The sequence below is a fragment of the Phasianus colchicus genome, chromosome 18, assembly GCF_987193195.1.
Source record: "Phasianus colchicus chromosome 18, bPhaCol1.hap1.1, whole genome shotgun sequence".
Taxonomy (NCBI): Eukaryota; Metazoa; Chordata; class Aves; order Galliformes; family Phasianidae; genus Phasianus; species Phasianus colchicus.
Genome location: NC_143453.1, coordinates 2,198,274 through 2,210,749, shown reverse-complemented (window position 1 = coordinate 2,210,749; position 12,476 = coordinate 2,198,274). Strand labels below are relative to the sequence as shown.

The 12,476-nt window shown below is 61.7% G+C and overlaps 3 protein-coding genes across 5 annotated transcripts in view; 2 read left to right on the top strand and 1 right to left on the bottom strand.

The window, feature by feature from the left end:
* The first annotated feature begins 770 nt into the window (after positions 1-770).
* On the top strand, positions 771-4,576 carry WSB2 (WD repeat and SOCS box containing 2). The gene is made up of 9 exons (XM_031592098.2): positions 771-890; positions 1,199-1,370; positions 1,454-1,671; positions 1,825-1,956; positions 2,599-2,699; positions 2,834-3,006; positions 3,121-3,234; positions 3,626-3,733; positions 3,911-4,576. The coding sequence occupies exons 1-9, from the start codon at positions 875-877 to the stop codon at positions 4,071-4,073; spliced, it is 1,197 nt and encodes a 398-aa protein (XP_031447958.2). The 5' UTR covers positions 771-874; the 3' UTR covers positions 4,074-4,576.
* Positions 4,577-5,525: 949 nt separating this feature from the next.
* Positions 5,526-8,436, bottom strand: RFC5 (replication factor C subunit 5). The gene is made up of 11 exons (XM_031592099.2): positions 8,314-8,436; positions 8,164-8,228; positions 7,408-7,544; positions 7,238-7,317; positions 6,919-6,992; positions 6,664-6,823; positions 6,510-6,591; positions 6,305-6,434; positions 6,048-6,125; positions 5,917-5,971; positions 5,526-5,762 (listed from the first exon to the last, which is right to left on the bottom strand). Exons 1-11 carry the CDS (start codon positions 8,343-8,345, stop codon positions 5,666-5,668), a joined length of 990 nt encoding a protein of 329 aa, XP_031447959.2. The 5' UTR covers positions 8,346-8,436; the 3' UTR covers positions 5,526-5,665.
* Positions 8,437-11,512: 3,076 nt separating this feature from the next.
* Positions 11,513-12,476, top strand: part of KSR2 (kinase suppressor of ras 2) — a 49,906-nt gene continuing 48,942 nt past the window's right edge. For all 3 annotated transcript variants that reach the window (XM_090152625.1, XM_090152623.1, XM_090152624.1), the window contains exon 1: positions 11,513-11,698. In XM_090152625.1, coding sequence (XP_090008751.1) covers positions 11,519-11,698 — 180 coding nt within the window. In that variant the 5' untranslated portion in view covers positions 11,513-11,518. The remainder of the gene's footprint in view (positions 11,699-12,476) is intronic.

Sequence of the window (12,476 nt, the reverse complement as noted above, 5' to 3'; positions counted from 1 at the left end):
GGCAGGGAGCGGCACTTTGCAGGCACTGGATAACCGGGTGGCACAGCCAAGAAATGTCCCACATGGGGGTCCTGGGATGGCACTGCCAGGGGCTGTGCCCATCGGGGTGCTGGGTACCTGCAGTGGCACTGGGTGTCTCTATATGGGTGTTGCTGCCACGGGGATGGCTCAGATGGGCACTGGGTCCCTGGGGTGTCACTGCTGGGGGTGTTCCCCTATGGGCAGCGTGGCACTGCCAGGACTGTCCCCACGTGGGTATTGTGTCCCCACAACAGTGAGGACAGTGCCAGAGAGTATTGCGTTATAGGCACTGGGTCACTGAAAGGACACAGCCAGGGAGTGTCAGTTTTGGGTGCTGGGTTCCCAGCGTGGCACTGCCAGGGGTGTCCCCATATATAGAAGATGCGTCCCAGCACGGCATTGCCGGGGGCTGTGCCATGGGGTGGCACTGTCAGAAGGTGTCCCCATATGGACGTCGGGTCCTCAGTGCCACCGCCACGGAGTGCCCCCTATGGCCGCTGCGTCTTCACACTGCCACGGCTGTCACTTCGTAGGCGCTGGCTCCACGAGTGCCACCACCACGCCGTGCCCCGGGGCGCCACCCCAAGCGAGCACCGCCTCCGGCCCACCCCGTGTTTGCCGTCCGACCCGTCCCGGGCGCGGCTCCGAGGCCCACCCCGCGGGGGGCGGTGACGGAACGCCGGGCCACGGCGGCGGCCGCTCCGTATCGCAGCCCCCGCCCCGCACGGGGCGGGCCCGGCGGAGGGAGGCGGAGGCGGGCGGCGGGCGGCGGGGCTCGGTGCGGCCCGGTGCCTCCGAGGGCCGGGGAGGCCGCGCCCAGCCCCGCAGGCCTCCCCGGGGCGGGCGGGCCGCCATGAAGCCGAGCGCAGGTGAGGCCTTGCGGGCAGGCGGAGCGGGCGGGCTGGGGCGGGGGTGGGCACGAGCCCAGGCCCGGCTCAGGCGAGACCCAGGCCCAGGTGAGGCCCGGTTCAGGCCCGGCCCAGGTGAGGCCCAGGCCCGGTTCAGGCCCAGGTGAGGCCCAGGCCCAGGTGAGGCCCGGCCCAGGCCCGGCTCAGGCGAGACCCAGGCCCAGGTGAGGCCCAGGCCCAGGTGAGGCCCAGGCCCAGGTGAGGCCCAGGTGAGGCCCAGGCCCGGTTCAGGCCCGAGCCCGCTGGTGACCCGCTGTCCCTCTGCCCAGAGGAGCCCGTGCTGCTGGCGGAGCTGAAGCCAGGCCGGCCCCAGCAGTACGACTGGAAGTCGAGCTGTGAGACGTGGAGCGTGGCCTTCTCGTCCGACGGCGCCTGGTTCGCCTGGTCGCAGGGACACTGCCTGGTCAAGCTGATCCCGTGGCCGCTGCAGGAGGCTGAGCTGTGAGTAGTGCGGGCGGTGCTGTGGGTGTGAGCTGACGGCCTCCGTGCCCTTGGCCCATTGCCGTTCTGCCGTTTCCCTGCAGCTGTAGGGCCTCGGAACGCAAGAGCCACAAAGCAGAGGCGAAATGGAGCCGGGCGGGAGCCAAGGAGAAGACGCTGGAGTGTGGCCAGATTGTGTGGGGCCTGGCCTTCAGCGCCTGGCCGGCGGCACGGCACCCTGATGGGGCAGCAGGGCTGTGTTGCCAGGTGTTGGCCACCGGCCTCAACGATGGGCAGATCAAGGTGTGGGAGGTGCAGACAGGTGAGCGGTTGTGCGGCACTGGGGTGAGGTCAAGGAGCATTCTGCCTTTGGGTGGAGATCTCTGCTCCGTCCTTCCCCAAATATTTCCTGAGCTGCTCCCCATCCCAAGCAGAGGGTGGGTGTGAGGGGGACTGATGTGGCTGCTCTCTGCAGGACATCTTCTCTTCAGCCTTCTGGGGCACCAGGATGTCGTCAGGGATCTGAGCTTTGCTCCCAATGGAAGCCTCATCCTGGTGTCGGCGTCGCGGGACAGGACCCTGCGTGTCTGGGACCTTAGCAGGGATGGTAGGAGAGAGTGGCCCTGGTGCTCGGTCACCCCTTTCTGAAACTTGTACTCCACTGTGGGCAAGGAGAGGGCACCAAGCCACCTTGGAAGGAGAGACAGCAGGAAAGGGGCTCTGGGATTGTATTTGAGGTAGAAGTGGGCATTGTGGGACACAGCGAGGCCTCTGCTCCCAGGCAAGACCTGAGAGCAGCAGGAAGGGATTGTAAATAGAATCTTAGAATGGTTGGGTTGGAAGGGACCTCACAGCCCCTCCAGCCCCTGCCCTGGGCTGGCTGCCCCCCACGAAATCAGGGTCCATCTGTGGCCTTGAGCACCGCTGGGGATGGGACACCCACAGCACTTAGGACAGCCTGGATCAGCATCCTGCCACCCTCTGAGTAATGAATTTCCTTCTGACATCTCACCTAAATCTCCCCTTTTAGTTTAAAACCATTCTCTCTCCTCTAATCGCTCTCTGCCTTGTAGAAGGTTAGTCTCCATCTTTTCTATAAGCTCTTTTCCAGTACTGAAATAGAGCACTTGGGATGTGCGCAGGAAACCCCCCAGCCCTGCATGCCATTTCCCTCTCAGGAGTAGAGCTGGGTGAGCAGTTGTGGCAGGGTGCAGCTCTGTCCTTCCTGACTCTGTGTCTGCTATCCCAGGGCGGCAGGTGCAGGTGCTGACAGGCCATGTGCAGTGGGTCTATTGCTGCTCCATCTCACCTGACTGCAGCATGCTCTGCTCAGCTGCTGGAGAGAAGTCGGTGAGTCCCTGAGGGTGGAGCCAGTCCTGTGTCCCACTGAATTCTGTGTTCCCTGTGCGCTCCCCATGCAAGAAGGGGAAGGTGAGAGCCAACCCTAGGAGCACTCCCAGCTTCAGCTCTCCTGTGCCTCACAGGCACTGCTGTGGAGTATGCGATCCTACACACTCATCCGCAAGCTGGAGGGGCACCAGAGCAGCGTGGTGTCGTGTGACTTCTCGCCAGACTCAGCGCTCCTCGTCACTGCCTCGTATGACACCTGTGTTATCATGTGGGACCCCTACACTGGGGAGCAGCTGAGGACTCTGCGGTATGGAGCTGGGGGCTGTGGGGACCAAGCAGTGGGGACATAGCGGCGCTATGAGAGTTTGGTGGGGTTGAGCGTGGCCTGGGGCTGATGCTGAGCTTGTTTTCCTCCCTGCAGCCATGTCCCCTTGCACTCAGCACTGGAGTATAGCAGTGATGTCCACACCAGCTCCCTGCGGTCAGTCTGCTTCTCACCAGAGGGCCTGTACCTGGCCACGGTGGCAGATGATAGGTGAGTTAATCCCCTTTTGAGGTTTCCAGAGGGATAGAGGGTTCGAGGAGGATACACCAATGTGCACCAGGGGCTTGGGGCATCCTAATGGGGAGCAAAATTCATGTGTCAAAGAAACCACTGTGCTCAGAGCCCTGTTTGTGCAAGGAGCAGAAAGATCAGGGCCTCGTCACCTCCATGAGGAATGGACTTGGACTTGCACCTGTGTGCTGGTCTGTCATTCAGCTCAACTCTGCAGGGGTCAGTGCTTCTGCCTGGCTGTTGAGATGTCATGTTGGGGGGCTCTAAGTCCATAACAGAAAACCCTTCTCCCGTTATGTGCATTCAGGTGGCCCCGGAGGCTTCATTTTAACTGCAGGCACTGCCTAGCATTGTGTCCTTCTCCCCTTAGGCTCCTGAGGATCTGGGCGCTGGAGCTGCGATCTCCAGTGGCGTTTGCTCCCATGACAAATGGTTTATGCTGCATGTACTTCCCTCACGGCGGCTTCATTGCCACAGGGTGCGTATATCTGCTGGGGGAGGCTCCAGGGAAACCAGCCTGGGAGCATGAGCTGATTTTCCAGGATGGGGAGTGCATGGGGTTGCTGCAAGCTCAGGATATTTGGGGTTGATTGTGCTTCCTTCTGTCTGTGCACTGTTGGGTGTTTGCTCAAAGCCTGTTTGGGTTTCATTGCAGGACCAGAGATGGCCATGTCCAATTCTGGACGGCTCCAAGAGTCCTCTCATCACTCAAGCACTTGTGCCGCAAAGCTCTGCGCACCTTCCTGACCACATACCAGGTCCTTGCACTCCCCATTCCCAGGAAGCTGAAGGAGTTCCTCACCTACCGGACCTTCTGAGGTATCAGAGACATGGAGGTGAGAAGCCCTCTGCCTTGTGGTAGGGCTGGCTGCCCCACAAAGCACCAGAGGCTTGTGAGCTGTGAGGCAGGACTGTTGCTCCCCTTGTTTTGGGGCCGTCTGTGAACGTGGAGGTATTTTTGTGTGTAATAATACTAGAACCCAGCAAAAATACTTGCAGAGTGCAAGGGGCACGGCACAACCTGGGGACAGCTCTGGTACCCCTGTCCCCCTGCTATTTGCAAGTTTTGGGTCAGGTGCTTTTGCTTCCAAGTGCAATGTTGTGGGGTGAAGATTAGCAGCTGCAGTCTGAGCAAGTGTTTGTCAGTACAAATTTGGGGCCACAGCCATCCCTGACAACAGCACCCTGCGCCAGGAGCAGCCTGTACCTTGGTTCCTGGAGGGATGTGGGCTCTGCTGCTCTCAGGGTCTGGGCATGACAAACCTGAGCCAGTCTCTGTAGGCTGAATGACAGCAATGACAGAATAAAAGATGATTCCTCACTCCTTCCCTTGTTGCTTGTAGAAGCTAACTGGGGAGGCCTGGCTGGGGCTCAGGGCCCCCAGCCCTCCTATGCTGCAGCTCTGAGTCAGTCAGAGCAGCAGATGGACAGTGGTGGGCGCTGGGGAGGATCCATCCTCGTGTGTAACTGTGAGAGCAGGACATGGCTTCATGCAGCCCCCTGCTTTCATTCCTTGGCTGCTTTTCCCACCCCCACGCCTGCCTGTAGGACTTGGCACTGAGCAGCTCGCTGGTGGTGTGCAGACCTGCTGTGCTGTGCATGCAGTGGGCTCGTGTGTGTGGTTTGCTGCAGCTGAGCTGGTGGCTGCAGGGACAGCACGTGCAGCATCCCCTGTGTGTTACCAGACTGTGCAAGAGCCCTGGGCTGACCCCAGCTGGTGGAGAAGCTGGGGAATGTCCTCAGAGCTGCTCCATGGGATGCTTTTCTTTGCAAGCAGTAAAGCCTACAGAGCTGGTGTTTCCTTAGTGCTTCAGGAAGCGATGTGACCTACAAACCCACATGCTACCACTGTCACAGGGGCTGTCACTGCACGGAAGTGCTCTGTCCCAGTGCAGCCTCCCTGCCTTGCTGTCTGAGCAACAGGGCTGCAAAAACCTCAGCCCCAGCTGCCATGCTTGTCTTCCTCAGCATGTGAGCAGCTGGAGCAGTGCTGCCCTGCATAGGAGGGCCCCAGGAATGCTGCAGCCCGTGTGGGTGTGTGACAGCTGCTCCACAACCCACCAGCAGCGTGGTTAAGCTGTGCTGAGCTCTACAAGGTCAGCTGGCTTGTACTTTGAGCTCTTCCCCTTGTGCTGTGGAGAGCAGTGTGGACCAAAGCCCGAGCCAGGAGCTATTTGCAATGGGATGCAGGCATGGGGGGGGAGGCTTGACTTGCTCCTTTCTGCCATTGTGATAGGGGGAGGAAACAAAAGACGACTGCAACAACCTGCTTGGCTTCAGAGATATTTGCATTTCCCAATGAAGCATAGACACAACGCTGCCTGTCTTTTGTCCCTTGGGCTTCATGCCTGAGGCGTGCAGAAAGGAGGAAAAAGCACAGAGAACAGACCTGGGGCAGCCCCTGCCCAACTCATGCTTCGGCCACAATCAGGTCCCTGGTGACCTGGAACGCTGCGATGAGGGAGCTCAGCTGCACCTTCTCGCTGGTGCCTGCAGCCAGCCGGTACCTGCAGGAGAAGGCACAGCCAGTTCAGCTGTGTGCACCAGCAGCATGGTGGAGCAAACAGAGCACACGGATGTGCACCAGGGATATGTCTCCCAGCAGCAGCACAGGCCAGGCACAGCGCGTTAGGGGAGCAGTACCCCAAAACGTTTACTTACTCAATGTCTGCCATCTTGATCAGCAGCTGGATGCGGACTGAGGGTGGGAAATCAACTACAGGGAGAAAGTGATGTGAATCAGTGCAGGGCTGGGAGCAGTGTGCTGGGAGCCGGCCCCACAGAATTCCCACCTCTGTGCACAAAGAGGTGGATCTCGGTGAGGATGTCCTGCAGAGCCAGGCCCTTCAGTGTCTTCAGCTCCATGATTTCTGATGGCAGCAAGTGAAGGGGCTCCTCACACATCCCCTGCACCACCCAACACCCCAACGGGGAGTGGAACCCTTCCTAGAGCACAGCACGAACCCACCCTACCCCTGCTATAGCAAGAGGAAAAGAGGAGCAGTTATGGCAACGGGGCTTAAAGCCAAAGCAGAGGGGCAAAGGATACTGCGGTAGGCGGTGGAGAAGTTCTGGTTGAGCATCCAGTCGAGGATGTTGGCGATGTCAGCCTTGAGAGGGTGTCCTGTGCAGGTGTAGACATTCTCCTCCGTCACTTTCCCAAAGGCCATGGAGGTGCTCTGAGGAAGAGGGGGAGGGAGGAAGAGCTCTCTGCCAGTGGGCCAACTGTGGGGCCTGTGATGGCAAAGTGGTACCTGCAGGATGTTGAGGGCTCTGCGCATGTCACCGCTCGAGAGGGTCACCAGTGCCTTCATCCCATCCTCACTCACATCCACCCTGGGGTGGGAGATGAGGCTGTAGCGCCTGGCCCTGGGGGGGAGCAGGGCAGGGCAGGGCCCCCCATCTCACCCCTCCTCCTGGATGACGTGCTGCAGCCGGGGCACCATCAGCTCTGGGGTGAGGGGCCCGAAGCGGAAGCGGGTGCAGCGGGACTGCAGGGCAGGGATGATCTTGGAGAGGTAGTTGCAGATGAGGCAAAAGCGTGTGTTCTCGGTGAACTTCTCGATCACTGCATAAGAGCAGGGAAGAAAGGCTGGAGCCGTGCCCGTGTCTGCAGCCCCGTGTGATGAGGGGGAACCAGGAGTGCCACCCTTCACCCCTGACCTCGCCGCAGAGCATTCTGTGCATCCTGTGTCATGGCATCAGCTTCATCCAGGATGACGAGCTTGAAGCCTTTCCTGGGACAGAGCGAGACGAGGGGGCTTTGCTGCCAGCTGCCTCTCGGAGGCTGCAGAGCTGGGGATTAATGGCACATGGAGATGCTTCTTCCCAGTGTGGGAGAACTCTGTGCACACTTTTCCCCTTTGTGCCAGCATCCCTGCCACCCTGCTGTCTCCGTAATGCTGTCCTCATCTGCTTGTCCTCATCCCTTCCTCCTGCATCCTCCTCCTCCTCCCCTCCCACCCAGGTGCCCCCCACCCACTTGAAGATGGTCCTGGTGCTGGCAAAGCTCAGGATGGGCCCTCGCACGATGTCGATGCCACGGTCATCCGATGCATTCAGCTGCGGGGATGGAGGTGGTGGTGGAGGCGTGGGGGTTCCAAAGCTGAGTCTCTCCCCCCTCCCCCCCCATCCCCAGGACCCCCCTCATACCTCCAGCACCATGGAGCTGAACTCCCGCTCACGGTAGAGCTGCCGTGCACATGCCAGGATGGTGGAGGTCTTCCCGGTGCCGGGGGGGCCATAGAGCAGGAGGTGGGGCAGCCTGTCCTCACTGATGAACCGCTGGACTGGGAGGAGGGGGGGGATGCGGGGACTTTGGGGGCATTATGGGGCTCACGGGGGGTTGGAGGACACAAGGACGTGGCTGGGGGTAGGGGGCCTTGGGGAGGGGAGGGGAAGAGAGGGGAGAGGGAAGGGAAGGGAAGGGAAGGGAAGGGAAGGGAAGGGAAGGGAAGGGAAGGGAAGGGAAGGGAAGGGAAGGGAAGGGAAGGAGGGAGGTCATGGGGGTATAGGGGCATAGGGGATTGGAGGGTGCACAGTGGCTTGGGGGGACACAGAAGCTCGGGGAGGGCAGTGGGGGGGGGGCAATAGGAAGGTTGTAGTGGCATGGGAGGGGACACGGGGACTTGGGGGACACGGGATCGGGGGCGTTACGGGGGATTGGGAGCAGGAGGGGTTGGAGGGACGTGGGGGGGTAGCGGGCATTGGTGGGGGCATGGAATTGGGAGGGGGCGCAGTGCCTCGGGGGGGGCACGGAGGAGATCGCGGGTGCTTGGAGGTGGGCACAGGGAGAGGTAGGAGAGGGGGCGCGGAACCGGGAGGGGTGCGGGGACTCGGGGAGGGCGGGGGGTTGGGAGGGGGCACGGGGGGCTCCGAGCGTCCCCTCGGCGGGGTGCCGCCACTCACTGGTGCTGAGGATATCCCGGTGCGACACCAGCTCCGAGAGCGCCCGCGGACGGTACTTCTCCACCCTGCGGGGCGCAGAGCTCAGCGGGCACGGCCCCAACCGCCCCCCAGCCCCGTTCCCTATTCCTATCCCACCGCCCGGCCCCGCACCACGGCAGGTTCCTCCCGCACGGCCCCGCCATCGCTCCGCGCGCGGCCTCGCGAGAGTGGCGGGAGCGCGGGAACAGCGCGGAGGGGGCGGGGCCTGGAGGAAGGGGCGGAGCCCGGGAAAAAGGGGCGAAGCCCGGGAAATCGGGGCGGGGAGCGCGGGAACGGGGTGGCGCGCCGCTGGTGGCGGGGGAGCGGAGGTGCGGCCGGGCTGAGCTCGGCGGGGCGCCGATCCGCGTTTGGTTTGGGGAGCGCCGGAACAAAGCGTCGTCCCGTGGATGGTGCCTGCATCGTTCTCTCTTTGGGTTGCTCCGTCCCCGCTCTGTTTTCTTGGTCCTAGCGTACAGCAGAGTGGCACGGAGGTGGCAGCAGCCCCTTCCCCCCCTGCGGCACCTGGGGGGGCTCTGAGCTCACAGCCCTGCAGGAAGAGCAGCCGGGTTGAATTAAGTAATTACAAGCTACATTTTATATAAACTGATTGTGCTGAACACAACTTCTGGTTAAGAAATGAAGCAGTTGATGTTGCTGAGTAACGACGCACACATCTAGCCCATTTACGAAATCCAGACACTGATAAAGAAGGAAATGAATAATTCAAGCTGTCCAAGATGTCCAATAGGAAGGCGCAGGGCTGCTGGTCCCAGGTCTGCTCCTGCTACCTGCAGCACGCAGAGGTGGTGTGGGCAGATCTCTGCAGGCTGTCACCTTTTTGGCCTACTGCATGCACTGCGTTGTGTTGTGTTCTAGTCTGTTCTACTCTACTCTACTTCATCCCCATCCCTATCTGACCCCCATCCATCCCCCCCCCCCAACTCCACCCCATCCCCATTTCATCCCATCCCAACCCCATCCCATCCCCATCTCCATCCCTGTCCCATCCCACCCCCACCCCCACCCCCACCCCCATCCCATCCTCATTTCATCCCATCTCCATTCCCATTCCCATCTCACATCACCCCATCTCCATTCTCATCCAAATCCCATCCTTATCCATACCCCCATCCCATTCCCACCCCAATCCCATTCCGTCCCATCCCCGCCCCCACCCCACCTCCTTCCCATCCCCATCCCCATTTCCATTCCCATCCCACCCCACCCCCATCCTCATTTTCATCCCATCCCATCCTCACCCTTATTTCATCCCATCCCCGTCTCCATCCCACATCACCCCATCCCATCCCCATCCCCATCCCCATTCTCATTCCAGTCCCATCCTTATTCCTATCCCCATCCCATCCCATCCTCACCCCAATTCTCATCCCAATCCCATCCTTATCCATAGTCCCATCCCATCCAACCCCGACCCCACCTCCTTCCCATCCCATCCTATCCCATCCCCATCCCAATCCCCATCCCACCTCCATTCCATCCCCGCTCCACTCCATCCCACCCCCATCCCCATCCCCGTCTCCATCCCCATCCCCATCTCATCCCCCTCCCACCCATTTCTAAAGGGCACACAGCAGGATGTTCTGCGCCACATGGGACCACCCCATCCCACCCTTCCCTCCCTGAGAGTGCAGCACCCACGTACAGCATCCAGTACAGATGGATGTTATGGGAAACAACATCTGAGCACAGAGAGCCGTTATCTCTGTGATGGTTACTGAAAGTCCCCATTAACCACAGGAGCCATCAGGAGATAACATTTCCCCATGTTTTGTTTTTCCTCCTTTTTTCTGCGCTCCAGTTAGTGACAGAAATTGCACTGCAGTTCAAACCCAGGCAATATTTCAATATTTGCCTTCACAAACTGCCCGCAAACAGCAAATGCTCACCCCTTACTCCTGCAGGGAAGAAAAAGATCTCTCAGATCCTCAAGCCCTCCGCAGCCCACCCTCACCATGCCCACTGACCACGTCCCTTAGTGCCACATCCCTACAGGTCTAGCACACCTGCAGGAGCTGTGACCCTACCACCCCATGGGCAGTCCATGCTATAGGGAAAAATCAGCTCTGGGTGCTGGGAGATGGAGATGTAGGGGGCACATGGGGCTAGGGAGGATTTGCAGCGGTGTCCCCCCGTTGTTGGAGGGTCCCCCACTGCACCAGGACCTGTGTTGCACATTGCCCACCCCACATCATTGCAGAGGGATACCCCATTGCACCAGACCCCCATTTTCACCATGACCCCCTGCTTACAATAGGAATCCTCTCTTGTACAAGAGCTCCCATTGCACCAGGACCCCCCTGTTGCACCATGACAACCCACTGCATCAGGGTCCCATATTATACCATAGGGCCCCATGCCCCACAGTCCCCCACATTACCTCATAGCCCCCCATTACCATACAGACACCCATTACCTCATAGCCCCCCATTGGCCTCCACCCCCAAAATATCCCATAATCCCCCACTACATCACAACCCCCATTTCCCCCTAGCCCCTCACTATCCAATAGATCCCCATCACCCCATAGCCCCCTATTACTCCCTAGCCTTCCCATTACTCCATCACCCCATAGCCCCCTATTACCCCATGGCCCCCATAACCCAATACCCTCCCTATCACCCCATAGCCCCCTATTATCCCATGGCCCCCCATAACCCAATACCCTCCCTATCACCCCATAGCCCCCTATTACCCCATGGCCCCCATAACCCATTACCCTCCCCATCACCCCATAGCCCCCTATTGCCCCCTAGCCTTCCCATTACCCCACAGCATCTCACCACCCCCTAGCCCCCCATCACCCCACAGATCCCCTTACCCTCCAACCCCCCGTAGCCCCGCATTATCTCCCAACCCCCTTTACCCCATAGCCTCCCACCATCCCATAGGCCCCCAATAGCCCCTTTACCCCATTGCCCCTCAACACCCCATAGCCCCCCCCGGACCCGATCCTCCTCCCATCCTCTGCAGCACCACTCCCCACCGCTCCCTCCGCCGCTCCCCTCTCTCTGCGCCGCGCTCTCCCCGCGGTGCGGTGCGGTGCGGTGCGGAGCGGCGCGCATCCAACGCGCGGCCCCGCGCTCCCGGAGCGCGCCGCCCCCGCCCCCGCCCCGCCGCGCCCGGAGGAGGGGGGGGGAAAGGCGGCCGCACGGACGGGCGGTGGGCACGGCGGGGCGATGCTGCGGGCCGGGCCCCGGAGGGGCTGAGCCGCGGGCTGGGGGGGGGGCGGGAGGGGTGGGCGGCGAAGGGGGGGAGACGGCCGGGGGATCGCGGGGGGGCGGGAGGGAAGTGGGGTGGGGGGGGGGGGCGGCGAGCGATGGATGAGGAAAACATGACGAGGAGCGAGGAGCAGCAGCAGCTGAGTTTGCAGAAGGCGCTGCAGCAGTGCGAGCTGGTCCAGAACATGATCGACATCAGCATCTCCAACCTGGAGGGGCTCCGCACCAAGTGCGCCGCCTCCAACGACCTCACGCAGAAGGAGATCCGCACCCTGGAGGTAGGGCCGGGCCCCCCCCCCCCCCCCCGCCCCCCCCCCCTTCTCTCCGTACACCCCCCCATCTCACCCCTCCCGCAGCCGCCGGCTCCCGGTGCCGCCCCCCCCCCCCCCGGCCCCTCCGGGCTCCCCGCGGCGCTGCGGAGCGGCCGAGTGAGGCTGCGCGTTCTGCAGGTGGCCGAGGGGGGACCGCGGCTCCGGAGGATGCTCGGCCGCAGCTCCCGGGGCGCGCCGGGCCTCTTTCGTGTCACCGCGGTGTCTCCTCGGTGTCCCCCGGCCTGCGCGCATCCCCGCCGCCGGGACCCCGCGTCCGACCCCGCGCTGCGTCCCACGGCCTGCCTGCATCCCTGCTGCCTCCTGTATCCTCGCCAGGCTGCGTCCCTTTGGCCGGGCTGCCTGATCCGCGCGGGGCTGCGTCCCCACGGCCTGCCCTCGTTCCTTTCTCCAGGATCCTAAATCCCTATCAGGATGCGTCCTTGGGCCTGGCTGCATCCCTTCCTTTGGGCTGCTGTCTCCCCATCAGCTGCATCCCTTTGGCCTGCCTGCATCCTGGCCGTGGGGCTGCAATCCCTATGGTTTGGCCACATCCCTTCCTTTGGGTTCCCAGTTCTCCATCAGCCTGCATTCCTTCAAGGGGGCTGCATCCCTTGCTCCTGATTCCCCACTGAGCTGCATCCCTGTGGCCTGGCTGCATCCTTTCCTCCGGGTTCTCAGCTCCCAGTCAGCCTGCATCCCTTCCTCTGGGCTCTCACCTCCATCAGGGATGGCCACAGCCCTTTGG